Source organism: Lissotriton vulgaris, chromosome 2_2, assembly GCF_964263255.1.
Source record: "Lissotriton vulgaris chromosome 2_2, aLisVul1.2, whole genome shotgun sequence".
NCBI lineage: Eukaryota > Metazoa > Chordata > Amphibia > Caudata > Salamandridae > Lissotriton > Lissotriton vulgaris.
The window spans coordinates 108,294,550-108,311,645 of record NC_141688.1 but is presented as its reverse complement, the minus strand read 5'-3'; the positions used below and the strand labels follow the sequence as shown (position 1 = coordinate 108,311,645).

Genomic DNA, 17,096 nt, shown 5'->3' with positions numbered 1-17,096 from the left:
ACGGATCATTCCATGATAAAGTTCTCCATACTACATCCAAGCTCAAAGAACTTACCCCACACTGCTGGGCGTAAACAAGTGGCACACAGATCATGGCGAAACCTTTCCCTAGATGCCTTTGATGAGGCATTCAAAATGGAATTACAAAAGAATGACTTGGAAGTCTCCTCAATGTTGGACACCTTTAACAAAGCTTTTGTGAAAGCACTGGACTCTGTAATTCCAATAAAAAATAGCAACAGCCCTACCCAAAGGCGGATATCAGCACCTTGGTATTCTGCAGAGCTGAGGTCTGAAAAATCCATCTGTAAGAAACTAGAGAGACTCTGGCGAGCGAGTAAGGACTCCAGAATAAACAACGATACAAACAAGCATTGTCTAATTACCATCTCAGTCTAAAGTCAGCTAGACGCACATATATTATGAACCAAATTGAGCTCTCTAGCAACTCCTCAAAAGCTCTCTTTGACATAGTAAGGGACTTTGTATCCCCTCAAGTCTGCAAACAATCCCCTGTGGAAACTCAAGAACTCTGTAACTCCTTAGCAGTCTACTTTCAGGAAAAAATAGCCAATATCTATTCCAACTTTTTATCTACCGCCACGCTGAATCCGGAATCCCTAGGCTACTCCGAAGGACCAGTAAAGCGGGTAGATTGCACCCTTGATTGCTTTGAACCCACCACGCTGGAAGAGGTATCTAAGGCACTGTCCAGTGCCAAATCAGGCTCACCCAAAGACCTCTGCCTCCCAAAATCATGGCTCTACTAGCCACCAGCTGTGTTCCAGCCATCCAAAAGATTTTCAATTAGTCTATACAATCAGGTACTATACATACAATTTGGAAGGAAGCGTTCGTACGCCCAATACTGAAAAAGCCCTCTGCAAACCATCAAGACCTTGGTAACTACCGCCCAATTTCCCTGCTCCAATTACTGGCCAAATTGCTCGAAAGTATTATCAACAGGCAACTAAGCAGTTATCGACTGAAACCAATCTAATCTTGGACCCTTCACAATCGGGCTTTCGCCCGGGTTTCAGCACGGAGACAGCCATATTAGCCGTGACTGACTCCCTTAGGCTGACAACCGATGCAGGTGGATCAGCTATCTTGATCCTACTAGACCTCTCTGCGGCTTTCGATACCATCTCACACACAAAGCTCGCGGACAGGCTAGCCTCCTGTGGCATTCAAGGAGTAGCCCTGAAATGGCTACAGAACGTTATGTCTGACAGAACCCAAACAGTCATCCTGGGTCCATATCAATCAGGAAAAATGCCTCTGGACAAGGGTGTACCTCAGGGCTCTTGCCTGAGCCCAACCATTTTTAACATATATATGGCTCCTTTGGCAAAAGTTGTAGAACATCTGGGTTTCAAAATGATTTCCTACGCTGATGATACCCAGCTTTTGTTCACCATCGTTCCTAATCCAGAAGATGACAATGTACGTTTCTCCATGGGCATATTGTCAATTTCCTACTGGATGACTGAGAATTGGCTCCAGCTGAACCCTGGAAAAACGGAAGTCATGCTACTGAGCAAAGCTTCGGCGGTCTGGTCTTACAAATGGTGGCCTTCACAGTTGGGTATAGCCCCTGTTCCTAACCAAAGTGTCAAAAATCTTGGATTAAAATTGGAGCAATCGCTAATGATGAAGGATCACATAGCAGCCACGACGAGCTCTTGCTATTATTGCCTACGACTACTTCGTAAAATCCCCCCATACATGCCTACTAATCACCGCAGAACCTTGGTTCAAGCAATGGTGGTCAGTCGCTTGGACTATGGCAATGCCTTGCTGGTGGAAGTGGGTGAGACCCTGCTAAATAAATTACAGGTTATTCAGAATACAGCTGCCAGAATGATCTTAAACATGCCAGCTGGCTCCCCCTCCGAACCCTTGCTAAAAGAACTGCATTGGCTGCCAGTAAGGAAGAGATCCTTTTTTTAAATATGCTGCCTTACTTAAAATGCTTTAAATGGTAGTGGTCCTTACTATCTACGAAAGAAACTGGTAAAACACGTACAAGGCAGAAATCTAAGATCAGGTTCACTAGGACTTCTACAGATCCCTCGTATACGCCTGAGCCGTACTGGGGGGTAAACCAACCTCGCTGGAAGAGGTATCTAAGGCACTGTCCAATGCCAAATCAGGCTCACCCAAAGACCCCTGCCCTCCCAAAATCATGGCCCTACTAGCCACCAGCTGTGCTCCAGCCACCCAAAAAATGTTCAATTAGTCTATACAATCAGGTACTATACCTACAATTTGGAAGGAAGCGTTTGTACGCCCAATACTGAAAAAGCCCTCTGCAAACCCTCAAGACCTTGGTAACTACCGCCCAATTTCCCTGCTCCAATTACTGGCCAAATTGCTTGAAAGTATTATCAACAGGCAACTAAGCAGTTGTCTCTGAAACCGATCTAATCTTGGACCCTTCACAATCGGGCTTTCGCCCGGGTTTCAGCACGGAGACAGCCATATTGGCCGTGACGGACTCCCTTAGGCTGACAACCGATGCAGGTGGATCAGCTATCTTGATCCTACTAGACCTCTCTGCGGCTTTCGATACCATCTCACACACAAAGCTCCCGGAGAGGCTAGCCTCCTGTGGCATTCAAGGAGTAGCCCTGAAATGGCTACAGAACGTTATGACTGACAGAACCCAAACAGTCATCCTGCGTCCATATCAATCAGGAACAATGCCTCTGGACAAGGGTGTACCTCAGGGCTCTTGCCTGAGCCCAACCCTTTTTAACATATATATGGCTCCTTTGGCAAAAGTTGTAGAACATCTGGGTTTCGAAACAATTTCCTACGCTGATGACACCCAGCTTTTGTTCACCATCGGTCCTAATCCAGAAGATTACAAAGTACGTTTCTCCATGGGCATATTGGCAATTTCCAACTGGATGACTGAGAATTGGCACCAGCTGAACCCTGGAAAAACGGAAGTCATGCTACTGAGCAAAGCTTCGGCGGTCTGGTCTAACGAATGGTGGCCTTCACAGTTGGGTATAGCCCCTGTTCCTAAACAAAGTGTCAAAAATCTTGGATTAAAATTGGACTAATCGCTAATGATGAAGGATCACATAGCAGCCACGACGAGCTCCTGCTATTATAACCTACGACTACTTCGTAAAATCCTCCCATACATGCCTACTAATCACCGCAGAACCTTGGTTCAAGCAATGGTGATCCGTCGCTTGGACTTTGGCAATGATTTGCTGGCGGAAGTGGGTGAGACCCTGCTAAATAAATTACAGGTTTTTCAGAATACAGCTGCCAGAATGATCTTAAACATGCCAGCTGGCTCCCCCTCCGAAACCTAGCTAAAAGAACTGCATTGGCTTCCAGTAAGGAAGAGATCCTTTTTTAAAATATGCTGCCTTGCTTACAATGCTTTAAATGGTAGAGGCCCTTACTATCTATGAAAGAAACTGGTAAAACACGTACCAGGCAGAAATCTGAGATAAGGTTCACTAGGACTTCTACAGATCCCTCGTATACGCCTGAGCCGTACTGGGGGGTAAAGCCTTTTCGTACCTTGCGCCAATGTACTGGAACAGATTGACCAAGGTCCTTCGGGAAACTCCGTCTTAGTGCACCTTTCGAAAACAACTAAAAACCTTCCTGTTTTAAAATAACCGCTGGCCTGACTCCCCGCCACCAGGTTTGTTTTTCTAGCCAGCGCTGAGATGCCCCAGGGTAAATCGTGCGCTATAAAAGAGCATGTAACATAACATAACAACAGTGGGTGGGCCTTTCTGTCCCCTCGAACCGAGCCTTGCTGAGAAACTGGCTCTGCCTTTTCAATGCCAACCACAACCTGAACTCACAAAGAAACCTAAACGTGATTCTGTCCACAGTATAATGATACAATAGTAATATGCTGCTTGAAAAACCCCACAGAAAAAAATCAAACACTCTTACAGAATGCTAGATTAGGTAAAACATGTGAAATTCAAACAGAAACTACATCACTGACCACGATTACCTTAATGGTTTGTACAATCATTGTTCAGAAATTGATCAATGTTTTTGCCTGTAAAGTTAAAGTTATGAATACAGGGCCTGATAGGGTTCTGTTTCAATGCCAGTTTTTAGGCTTTGCCTGCACAGCACTTGCGCTGTGCTTGTGAAATCTATTACGTTTAATATACATCTTAATCCCTCCCCTGCTGATGACGGAACCGCTCCGTCATCAGCCACGATGGCGCTGTGCTGATGACGAAGCGGTTCCAACATGGCCCGCCCGACGCGCCTGCGCGGCGCGGATTCCGCCCCTGCGCTGGGCGTTCTATTGAGCGGACGGGACCATGACGAAACCGCTCCGTCATAAGCACAGCGCAACCGACGCTGGTGACGGAGCGGTTCCGCCACCAGCATGCGCCCGCCGCTCAGCCGCCCTCCCCCCTTACCACTGCGGCGGAATAGCCGCCACAGTGAAGGGGTTAATAGGGGCTTACATCCTACCCCCTTTCTTTCCTTGCTTAACATTGGCTCCTGTGGTTGCCAATAACTTTTCCTCTGTTTCTATTGGCTGTAGCATACTGTTCCGCATGTGCTTCTCTTATCAGTTTACCGATTGCTGAAGTACTGTTTCCATCTGCTTTTCTGGAACTATTTTTTTAAGGTTTTTAGCTGCACAGACTGCACGCATTTAAATCGTGCTTTCGCCGGTCTTTTATTTAAACTTTTTTAGCACACTATTCATGGAAAGGCATGGGCATGCTTTCGTCTAGATTAGCCGTGCAGCAAAAACAGAGATATTTGGATCCCACTTGCCACATCAAAATACACAATCTCTTGCAACACTTAGAAACGTTCGCCTCTAACATATGAAGTTTTCGTTCACAATGTCAATGCTCCTTGTCAGCAACCACTCCCGGTGCTGTCATTGTTTTAGTTTATTCACTAATGATCGAAGCGTGCCAATAAAACAATAGCAAGGGACTTTACAAGCATCACGGATATGCATGCTGCCTTTTAATAAAGCCATAGAGAATTGGATTCCTTTCACTCCACTCATTTACAGCTAATGACTGACATTTCAGAGCTGGTAAGTGCGTCTTCTCTGTCTCTCGTTTTAGTACGCACTTGCGCTCCACGCCTCTGTAGTTTGTGCATCAAGCCTTGCTCCCAATGCCGCCAGATCTCTAGTCTGCGAACTTCCAGGCTTCATCCTGACAGGGATGGTGTATTGAAACCCCCTGTCAGCAGTGCACTGAGATCTAGGTTTTTCTTAAGTTTAAGAGGGTGAATGAGAAGAAACATTCTTTATGTTCAAATACATGTGAAATGGACAGAGTACACAGCCATGCAGTAAATTATAAAAACATTGAGTTATTTATACTTCTCAATCTGTGATGATCACATGATTGTATGATGGTGATGTGGTTCTGTAGTGGTAAATGTTTTGTGTTACAAAATTAGACCTAATATCTACTAGTGAGCCCGCGTTTCCAACATCTGTGTGTCGGGCAACTGAATTGACTGCCAAGAAAAAAGGCTTCTCATTCAGGGGTGCTGGATATGAGCCGGTAATGCTTTCCAGATCAGGAAACGTTTCTGGGTGCCCGCCAGGTATTAGAGTGTTGTAAACAGGGAGTTAGGTCCTGGGACGTACGGGCAGCTGGACCATATGTAAATCTTAGAAAAAACGCAGTGCTGTCCGTACAAATACTTTGCAACGTCTCCTTAATTAGAGAAACAAATCACCTATTGATTGAGGATTTGTATGGTATTTTTATTTATACCTTATGAATTATTGATTTTCAAACAAAAAATAGTTTGACAAAAAAGACATCCCATATATACACCGTTATTCAAAAACTCAACAGTACAAAATTATAACACTACTACATAAAACATGAAGCAAAACATTTCATATGTACATTTCATATGTACATTTGCACAATATTCAAATTTGGTCAATATCATATATACATTACCAAAATGTCCACGTTATTGATGCAATTCCAATCAAGGAATGGTGAACACAATTAAGAAAAATCAAGAGAAAATCAACTGGAGAACAGATGAATCAGTAACATGCACAATATTAATCAGTGAAAGAAAACAATACACTGAATCAATGTTTCAGTCATTCAAGAGTGCTATTCTCCAATAGGCCAGGTATTAGAGGCAGAGGGCGAAGGCTTTCTAAAGTTTAACCTGCTCAGTGTATTCTGACAGCTGTGTGCCCTGCCCCAATGACAGGCACTGGGAGATATTTGCACTTCCTTTTATCCTCTACTCTAGAGCTTCCGAACCTGCTGCGTTATAAACAGCCACCCACAACATGAACTTGCACAGACACTTACATTAATTGTATGGAATATTGTATGTGTTATATTCTTTACTATTTTTTCCAGTCCTGTTCTTGAGGTGGGGTGAGGGCATTTCACAGCTCTTTGCAAATGTAGTTCATGAGCTTGCTAGAGTATTGTACACATATCTAACGTGCTTGGCCACTAAATGTTTTTTTTTCCTTCGTTCTTGGCCATTTACCTAATTTTCCCGTATTATATTACCATCAGTTACTGCACAATATATTGGCTAGCTCAATAAACATAGTCATAACACTTTTATGGAGTTTTAGTAACTTATGTTGCACAACTCATCGCCCAGCTAAATCTCACAACAACAAAAAAATGAATATTAATCACATAGACGAAAACGAATGCATTTATCAATGTTTTTAAAAAAAGACACCAATTGGCAGACTGACTCCACAAAGTGGTACTATGATAACAGTGATCCATAGCCCCAGGAAGAAGTTTTATGAGACTACCAGAACATTCTAGAAAAGACACATGGGAGCCGATCTTCTCCTGGAAATGTATTATTGAGGATTTACATTACTGCAGGTTTGAGCTACGTTTTTTAGTGAGTTGGTTTATTTGACTTGCTGATCAGTTGTTATACTAGATAGATTAAGGTCACCCCAAAATGTTTCAATCTCTTTTAACAACAATGATCTGTTGTAGTAAATTTGGCACCGGAGTCATTTCTGATATAGTGTTTACTATAAAGAGAAATAGTCATGAACTCCGCTTTCTCAATAAAACTTGCAACACCAACTCACCTTCATGGTCGCCTTTCGTGCCATTCTTTTTCTCCACAAGAAGTGAAATAGTTCTCACAATTTCCCACTGGTAGGTCTGTTGTGTCAGGCGGGCTCCAATGCAGAGGTAGTGCCCACTATCCGAGGAGGTAGCATTTCTGATTTCAATGTTATGTTTCTGGATCTTTGCAGAAATGTGTTTATCACTGTGGTTATATATTCTAGGGTTCTCCTCTTCATGGACACAGCAGTGTTCATTAAATCGGGGTTCATGGTCTCCACCCGCAACCGAATAAAGGTATTGGGCGTGTTCTGCAGCTCTGATCCAGTACAAAATAAAAGGTGAACCATCAGTGGTAAAAGGACAGGAAAGGGTGATGTTTGTCCTTTCTGGCTTCGTAATTTTGTCCGAACTGTCCTGGGTTGGCTCTGTTTGTGCTTCGTGTGTTCTTTGTGCTATAAAATAGAACAGAAATCACATTGGAATATGTTTCAAAGAAAAGATGGCTCAGAGAGCACATGCACTGAAATAAGGTAAAGGCTTCACTTACAGGATATCTTACTTCATTTCTAAATTAACACATCATGCCTATTTAAATAGTTACATGAACCTGTCACTCAATGCGAATCACATTTTCTCCATAAAAAGCATCATAATGTCTTCTGAACTGATTTAAACTATGTATTAGGTGCCTCTGATATTCGTGGCATTTTATATTCCACGTAATGCCATGACCCAGCGAAGGGGTGTCATTTATTTTCATACTTTGAGGTGAGTTGGCACATTTAATCATTGTTCTTTATCGGGACAGCCCAAATGTGGTTCAACCCAGCGCGTGTTGCACCCATTAGGTCATCACGCCCTTTGCTAATGAGGGCTGCTCGTCTTCGCCTACTTTCTCAAATATACCAAATGCTCCTCCAGGCACACGCGACTGACAAATGCCCCGGACATAAACGATGGGGAAAAGAAATGGAGTGGTCCTCCATACACAAAGAACGGAGAGATACCCAGTGTAGGGTTAGACTATCAACCCCGTACCCACAATGTAAGGTGCTCCTTAAGAAAATAGTCTGTAACTGAAACTGTATTCCGGAAAAGGTGCACTCATGGGACTGCAATACAATGGAACTCTGCTAGTGCAGGCGGGGGCGTCGGGCACCCTGCAGCACGAGCTATGGCACACCCCGAGGATGACCACATATTGGAAGGGGTTCCTAGATGACATATTCACATAGGATATATATTTGATACAGAAATATATACTCTCTGCCTTCCTAACAAAGGAACCTCTCTCCAGCTCCTAAGCTGCTCTGAAGGTAAACTAATGGCCGTAGCTCTCTGTATGGTGAAACAAGTAATAGTAGCACTATGATGCAAGGACACACCGATCCTGCCTAGGTAATGGGTTTGAAAAGCAAGCAATGAAAATGCAATAGGTATCGCCTTTCATTAAGTTAAAGCCATTTGCTTTGCTATACAAGACCATTAGCAAAGCAAATGGCTTTACTTAATCAAAAGCGAGACCTATTACATTTTCAATGCTTGTTTGGGTGAGAGTTCATTCTGAAGAATGTGACTCAGTCTGCACTAAAAATCATTAAGGTGTGCTTCCTAGTTCTATAAAAATTGTTTTTTAAATTGCACCGCTTGGAGTGTGTTATAGACTCTCCCTACAGAAAACAAGCACAGCGATGAATTCACTTAGTGGAAGACCCTTGGGCTATTTCTAATAAAGTTGTAAAATATGCAACAGCAGGATATTTCTTGGGAACCCACGACGGAACGCTCAATGGATTTCAGTTTTATGCCATTGACAAAGTTAAACCTAACATAGGAAGAGAGGACTGGAAGCTAATACTGAGAAATACATTAAAGGGATTTATCACCTTACGGTGCTGTACACCAAGGCCATTGCAAAGAGGAGGGCCAATATGTTCATAAAAGGTGTCTGCATCAATATGTTTCAGAGCGGAGCTCCTTCTTCAGGACGGGGTACACAAATCCCCACCTTACTCTTGTTTGTTAAACAGTCTGGTAATTACAGAAAAGTGAAAATAAGATTATAAAAGGCTAGTATGTGCCTACATTTCTTTGTTAAGATTTCTGCAATTAAGAACTTGCTGCCAAAGTTTGGTTTGCACCTCGGAGCCGCTTTGTGGGATAGTCGGACACAGGAAATCCCTCGTAACAGGTGCTAATTAGCACTACAGACCCCCAACGTTCGGAGGCTCATGGTGCAAACCAAACTTTGGCAGCAAGTTCTTAATTGCAGAAATCTTAACAAAGAAATTTATGCACATACTAACCTTTTATAATCTTATTTCCACTTTTCTGTAATTACCAGACTGTTTAACAAACAAGAGTAAGGTGGGGATTTGTGTACCCCGTCCTGAAGAAGGAGCTCCGCTCTGAAACATATTGACACACACAAGAGGTAACGTACATTAAAATACAAATTACCTCACCTATCACCCTTTTAATAGTACCAGCACTGGGGTACATTAAAGTTGTTTGTCATACCCCACGTGCCAGGTACTTTTTAAACTTCACTTTATCCACTTAAAACTCCACCACTCACCAACACTTACATTACCCCACATGCACCACACATAGCCAATAAAAAGTGCTCTGCGTAATCGTAGGTTAGCAGCACGTTGCATCCCGTAGAGGGGTGCGAAGACCCCAATGATAAAGCATGACACCAAGGGTCCTTTTGGTGTGTGAGGGGTATTTAAAAAACACTGTGTGCTCCCCACCACTGTAGGGATCACCCTCACACCTATTGTGGATTCCATATGTTTAAATAAATCTGTATAGGGAGCACGAATCCACTTTCTCTCTCTGTCCTCTTTTTATGTTATACTTGTTATAGCTTCCTCATTGCCTTTGCATAGGAGCATTGACTGTAGGATCAATGTTCTAGGTGCCACTCTCCCATGTAGATGCATATATGCTCCTACTGAGTCCAAAACTAGAAACTTGAAAGAATAGTTAGATGAACTCTTGTCATAGGGCTTATTAAACATTCCATCTCTCCATTGTACCCACCACTTTTTTATGTCTCTAAAAAGTGGTAAGTTAAGGTCCTGAATTGACTACAGGGCTTTAAATAATGTTACCATAAAAAATGGCATTCTCTCCCCTTGATCCTTGTTTTATTAGATCACATCCAACAATTCACCACCTACACTAAGCTGGATTTTTGTGGGGTATACCACCTGATCAGAAGTTGGAAGGGTGAGAGGTGGGAAGACAGCATTCCTCACCGAGTATGTTTTATACGAATGCAGCATCATGCCTTTCGGTCACTGTAATACTCCTTTTGCATTTTAGGTCCTAATTAATGATGTTCTGAGAGAATTCATCGATGCCTGTGTGGTTGTGCAGAAACTGCATGAAATGCAGCTATTTGTCAACCTCGTAAAAAATTCCTGGGATTCCATATAACACCAAAGGGCATACAAATTGAGAAGAAAAAGGTTAAAGCAATCTTTAGCTGGCCTTCTCCAACAAACATTTGGGAGAGACAGAGTTTTCTGGCGGTTGCTCATTTTTACCGCAGATTTATAACACACTTTTTCGATATAGTCAGTCCCACCACTCGATTATTTAGATGGGGGTCCTTTTTGAATGGTTCCCAGAAACCGAAGGAGAATTTCAATTGTTAAAAGACAAATTCACCTCAGTAGCATTGTTGTGTCACCCAGTTCCAGCTTTGCCTTTTTTATTGAAACAGATGTTGCTCAATTTGCAGTAGGGGGAGTGCTTTCCCAGAGGAATGGTGACTCCGCTCAATGCATATAGCTTTCTTGTTAAGAAAATGATTACCAGCGGAGCGGAATTGCACTTTCACGAACAAGAACTCCTGGACATTAAACTAGACTTCCACTTGCGAGTAGATAAATGCTTATCTTCCCACCAAGAGCATGCAGTGGTGACAAACACAGAGCACATAACTTAAACCTACTGTGACCACAACACACTGACTATACCATTGCAATGGGGCAGAACTTAGATAGTGATTCTGGCATGGAGATTAAGGGCATCATTTATGAGACTCCTTGCGCCTCCCGAACATCACTTTTTGTGACGTTCCGTGGCGCAGAAGCCTGCCTGATATTTATCAGGCAGCTCTAAGCCACTTTTTTTGGCTTAATTCTACCTGATAAATATCAGTCCCTTAACACAGTGTTCTGCGTTAAAGGGGGGTGCAATGGGTGCGGCTGGGGGCATTCCCAGCAACATCAATGGCCTTTTGACACTGCCCCAGATTTACGAGAAATCGTAAATCTGAGGCAGCGCCAAAAGCTTACTCCTCCCCAGGGGAGGCGTAAGGGAGGCACAATGAGGAGAAATATCTTTGTTTCTCCTCATTTTTCCTTTTTTCAACGTGTGCTGCAGCATACATAGGAAAAAGCCTCTTGTGATTATTTTTGAACAGAAAGGTTTCCCTTCCTGTACAAAAATGATCATCCCAGCTACGCAGGCACCCTTACACCATGGTGCAAAGGTGCCTGCGTTGGCGCACGGCAGCCCATTGTGCGCCGGCACAGGGGAAAAGGACAGTAATGCACCATATCTTATAGATGCAGTTCATTCCTGCCATTTTCTTTTGCCGTAGGGACTCGCAGCAAGAAGGCCTGCTGCGCCTCCCTATGGCAAAACCTCATAAATGAGGCCCGCATGTAGAAGCCCTAGATGATTAGGTATTTAGAAGAACCATAGAAGAGGATATATAGACCTGATTGAAAGTAAGTGGGGGCACTGATTTAACTGAGCTGGTGGAGTGGTAAGCCATAAAGGTCATCAATCATTAGGGGACAGGTTCTCAGGGACATAGAAGAAAGAACACCGGAACCCCCAGAAGCCAAAGACACTTTAACAGGGAAAAGAGAGAAACTAACTCAACTGAAAGACTTCTACGCTGGCTGGCAACTCCACAACAAAAGATTGTCAAAAAAAAGAATGATAACTCATTCAACAAGCATTTGCAATGCAATAGGTCTCGCATTTACGCAAGTTTGAGCTATTGGCATTGTTAATGACTATGCCTTTTATTTATATTTTGTTTTTTAAAACATAAATAAAAGGCATTGTCATTTACAATGCCAATAGCTTAAACTCGCGTAAATGCGAGACCTATTGCATTGCAAATGCTTGTTTTCATAATAGCAGGGAAACCAGAATCAGAAGCTGCGTCAAACATTCCCAAAATAGAAATAATGTGGTAAGGCATGCGGTGTACTGTGGTTTCACACTTTACTACAAGGACTTCAATGACCCCGTTATGGTTCGATTGCATTTTATTTAACTGTCCATCTTTACTTCAAAACTAGGGTAGACAATCCTGCGAAAGTTAGAAAAATGCTAATTAGGGAAGGGACTGCATAAGAGCATTCCATTTCTTCTTTCCTAGTAAGCCCCTCTTTAGAAGGTGAAGGTGCTGGCGGTTTGGTAACTTTGCACCCATAAACACTGGAATAATACCATCATATTACTTCACAAGTAAATGCAGCTACAAGTTAATTCCTGCAGAATGTGGAATAACTGAAGCTCCCTTTATTTTACTGGTATTTTTTTTTCTTGGGGATTAATGATAGAAGGTAAATGTGACTGATGGCATGGGCGGTGGGTTCGGCGTCCGGCAGGACTAGATAAGAAGGCAAAGAAAGATGGTTGGTGGGTAAGCATTACCGTTTTGATGTGGGGTGGAGCAGGGTCCAGGGAACGGAGCAGGACTGTATTGTATTAAGACACAAACCAACACTAACACGCAGTGAGGTAACATTGCATTGATGGGGCGGGTGTGGGAGCTACATGGAAGCAGGCTCATGTAGAAAATAAGAAAGGCACGCAGCCCCCCCTTTTACCTCTCCGAAGCCTCTGAAGCCCCCACCATGCTTAGGAAGGGGGAGTAAGAAGGGATACAATGCCTCATGCTTCCCGGGAAAGTAAATTGAAAAGTAAAGAAACAGTGCAACTCGGGGGAGGTGGGGGAATAAAACAAGGCGCAGAGGCGGAAATGAAGGTTCAAGGTGGAGAGAGACAGGAGGCCGAGGTAAAACGTGGAGTGAGACAGGAGGCGAGAAGGAGGGGTGCTTCATGCCGCACTCCGGAGTTTGCAGACGTTGCGGTGCAGGTTCATTTTACCATTCACAGTGGGCCAAACTCACCACTTAACTGCACCTCCTAAAAGCAGTGGTAATCATCCTGCACGACTCTGAGGGCATCCCCGCCTTCTAGCACACGGGCTGGCTAAGGCTACTGCGGGCAGGGGGCAGCTGTGGAGAATGCGCCCGGGAACTTTGCCCCACATCCATCGGGTGCCTGGCTGGGTCGGAGTTAGAACAGTGTGGCTGCTGCCCTGAGTGTGGCAATGTGGAAGGGCAGATCTGTGACCTGGACATCGTCAACTCCTTCTACTGAAAGTGTGGCGAACACCTGGAGTGCCGGCTGCACGTGGACGACAACGAATCAGAAGTCCCCGAGCCCCTGTGCGCGTGCACATTTCAAGGGGCTGTCTGGCTCCGACAGCAAGACTTATGGGAACATATGCAAATTCAATTAGATGTATGCAAAGAAGACAAGCATTTGCGCATTTTGGCGCACGCGTATAATGTAAGGTTGCATGCGCATGTTAATGCACACTATTTGTGTAAGTGTAAGGAGACTGAAGTTAGGCGGTGCTGCTTCCGGAATGAACGGAAGTTACGTATCGGCTGAAGAGCCAATAATAATCCTGCTAACAGATAAAATGCAAAAGTTAACAAATGGCAAGCAGTGAGAAATTACCCAGCAATAGGCGGAGTTACACCATGCATATAGATTACTAGATGTCTCGGAGAGACAGCACATGCGCGCTGCCTAGGCGAGACCTAAAAATCAGATAGATTAATCCTTTGTAAGGTATATAGAGACACTGTACAAAGTGTGCATACACTAGTATAGGGCCGGAGGAGGTTTAAAGACCAATGAGGGTGATCTCCCCAAGAATGCACTAAACACAGAAAAACTCTCGGATCAGAAATGTAGGAGAAAAAGAGTGAAGCGAAAAAGAAAAAAATGCAACAGATTTCTTCAGGATCTAGTGTCTGCATCTGCTACCGAGGGGCGCCCAGCCTGCCGTTGCGGATTGGTGAAAGCATACCTGCTTCCCCGGTGTTCTAACATACGGGGCAAGCCTGCCATGGCAGCCCTATGCCCATGGTGCTAGGGCCTTGGTAGGTCCATGTGCTAAGCTAGTCATTGTAGGAAGGTGGATATCTGACTATAGTTGCCCCCAACATTTTGCCTGGTGTTTTGCTGGTTTTTCGACTTAGTTGACCTGGGGCCCTGCTATTCAGGACCCCAGGCCCACTGCTCTCTCTGTAAAATGGATTCCATGTACCTTAGGTACATTTACCAATTGGTACTGGGCCACCTTATCAGTCCCTGTACAGTGTACTATAGGTACACAGGGCATAGGTGTACCCAGGGCCTACCAGGGGCTGAAGCATGTATTATGCCACCCCTGGCTGGCCATCCAAATCTGACACAACTGGCTGCACGACAGCTGGGGCAAGGTGGTGTAATCACCCTTTGCTTTAGATATAGTATCTCTATATCTAACCCTAAAATAGACACATATATTCCTATCAGTCACTCCTATGGCAGGCCTTAACAATCCTGAAGGCAGAGTGCTTGGAATTATGTGAGATGGTGCTCTGGCATGAGCTGAGCCCGTTTGCAGCTTGCGTAACCAAGTCCTAATAGCTGTTCCATGATAACGCTATACCATATACACTTAAGTGCATTATGTACCTCGCGGTCAAATGCTAACTTTGGCATAGCATTATCAAAACATGTCGAGTAAGGTGTCATACGAATTGGAATACTAACCCCTCGCCAATTCTGGCGACGGGGTTAGCATTCCACCCTTCTAGAGGGACACGACATGTAGGTAACTGTGAATCCCGGTTAAAGTTAACTCGAGCCTCAGCATCACAAAATGGATGCTGCCACCACAGACACAAGTCTGACCTCCTGCTGCTGGGAGTCCTTCCAGCGAGGGAGGCTTGGACAAAGGGTTTCCTGCCTTGGGAGGTGCTAGCACCACCCCAGACAGGATTTTGTGTATTAGGTAGGACAGGGCTCAAAGGAATGAGACATGCCTGGGGCACACAAGGTGCCCTGTCCATACACCGGTCAGAACCAGTTCCTGGGGCACTCCAGCCCCAGAGCTGGCGACAGACCGGACAAAGGAAAGGGGGTGTAACCACCCCCCTTCCTGGTCCCACCCAGAGGAGGGACCTAGTCGTAGTTCAGCCCCCTTTAGTTGAATAAAGGTAGGAGCTGGTCCCATCCCAAATCAGATTAATCTTGACAACTTCCACGAAGAAACTCTTGACCTTCGACCTCCTGATTCCAGAAGACTGAAGAATCTCCCCTATGGTCAGGGAGTGACCATCCTGCTTCGCAGGCACCATCAAGCTCCTGTGCAGTTTGCTGCAAGTCCTTCCATCCCGGAATCCGACGACCCAGCTCGACAAGACCCGGACCTCCAGACCTCTCTGACCTCTACCCACATCCACAGCACAGTTGGGACCCGTGGGTGCGACGAGCAACGTGGATCGGCCATCTTGTGAAAACCTGCACAGCGCTTTTAGCACGACCTCCGACTGATCCTCGAGTGAGTGCACTGGGGTTTGAGAAGCCCCCCACCGACGCAGCTCCTGCACCAAAGACCAGCCCCCCAGCATCCACGAGATCTGCATGGGGCCCTTTTGCCTGGTTGCTGCTCTTCCTGTTGTCTGGTCACTCACCGGCTGGCCTGTGACCTCTGAGACGACGACCCGAAGAATCCGACACTGCTAGTCTGGTCCCTCAGACTGGCCGTTGCTTCCCTGTGAACGAGAAGCACCCCGAACCCTCCTGGTCCGCACCAGACGCCATCTCTGCTCCACCGCGTGGCTTGCATTTGCCAAGGCCTACTGTCAAGATCGACGATCCGACACCGCCAACAGCAGCAGACTACGTGGGACAGCTCGTGCCTCCAGCCTGGTCGTGAAGAACAGCTCCTGGTCCACACAGCTGCAGAGAGAAGTGACCCTTCCTTCACCTGACTGCGGCGACAGCATCTGGTTCCCTCCTGGTTCCAGCACCGTCACTGGCTAGTTACCGAGACTCTGTCCCCTTCCCTTTCAGGACTTCTTCTTCCTAGTTCCAACCTTGGAACCACCGGACTCCTCCATCTGGCTGCCTGCCAGCAACTCCTTGTTTCAGGCATCACCGGGATCAACGCAGCAAACCCGACGCAACTTCAGCCCAATGCACCCGCAGCCTGTGGGTTAGGTAACTAAAGCTCCTAGGTGCTGAAGTCTGTGTACACTATCCTAGTGTTCAGGTCCACTGTTGTTTTCCCTCCATCCAGCCGGGTTCGTCCGGAATCCGTAACTTTCTAAACTGTACGATCCATAGACGTTGGTACGCATCCCGCGTGAGAGTTTCCACTCTGCACGTGAGTCCCGTGGGCCTCCTGTTCCTTACTTACCTAGTTCGTAGCGTAGTCCCAGCGATCCTCCAGCCTCTGGATCTCCTTACAGTACTTTTCTTCCTCGCATTCCATTGTTTTGAGTATATGATTTGCCGTGCCCCTAGGGCGCACTTGTAAATATTGTGCGAACTCGTATTTCCTTTTGAGTATTGTCATGTGCTTAGCCCTCTGATCTCATAAAGAGTTCAGAGGTGTTGTTAGTTAATAAATAACTGTTTATTTTCATAACTACCTGTGTGGTGTCCTTTTCATTTGGTATTCAAAGGTTATATGTGGTAAAACAGCTGGCTTCACATGCCATAAAGAGTTTAGCCTAAAGACTGCTTTTGTCCACGCTACTAGGATAGCTGGTCTATAAGGTTGACTTACAACCAATCACCATAAGGGTTGTTTGGACTGATACAAGGTGATCACTAGAACTAATGAGCATCATATATCAGGCCAACTTCTCACAGTCATAAATGCATGAAAGTGCATATGCCCTTCCC

At 45.0% G+C, this 17,096-nt stretch overlaps 1 protein-coding gene across 1 annotated transcript in view; it reads right to left on the bottom strand.

Moving 5' to 3' along the window:
* LOC147729104 (uncharacterized) overlaps positions 1–17,096 on the bottom strand; it is a 366,822-nt gene that overhangs the window by 110,117 nt on the left and 239,609 nt on the right. The window contains exon 4 of the mRNA XM_086959794.1: positions 7,094–7,528. Coding sequence (XP_086815920.1) covers positions 7,094–7,528 — 435 coding nt within the window. The remainder of the gene's footprint in view (positions 1–7,093; positions 7,529–17,096) is intronic.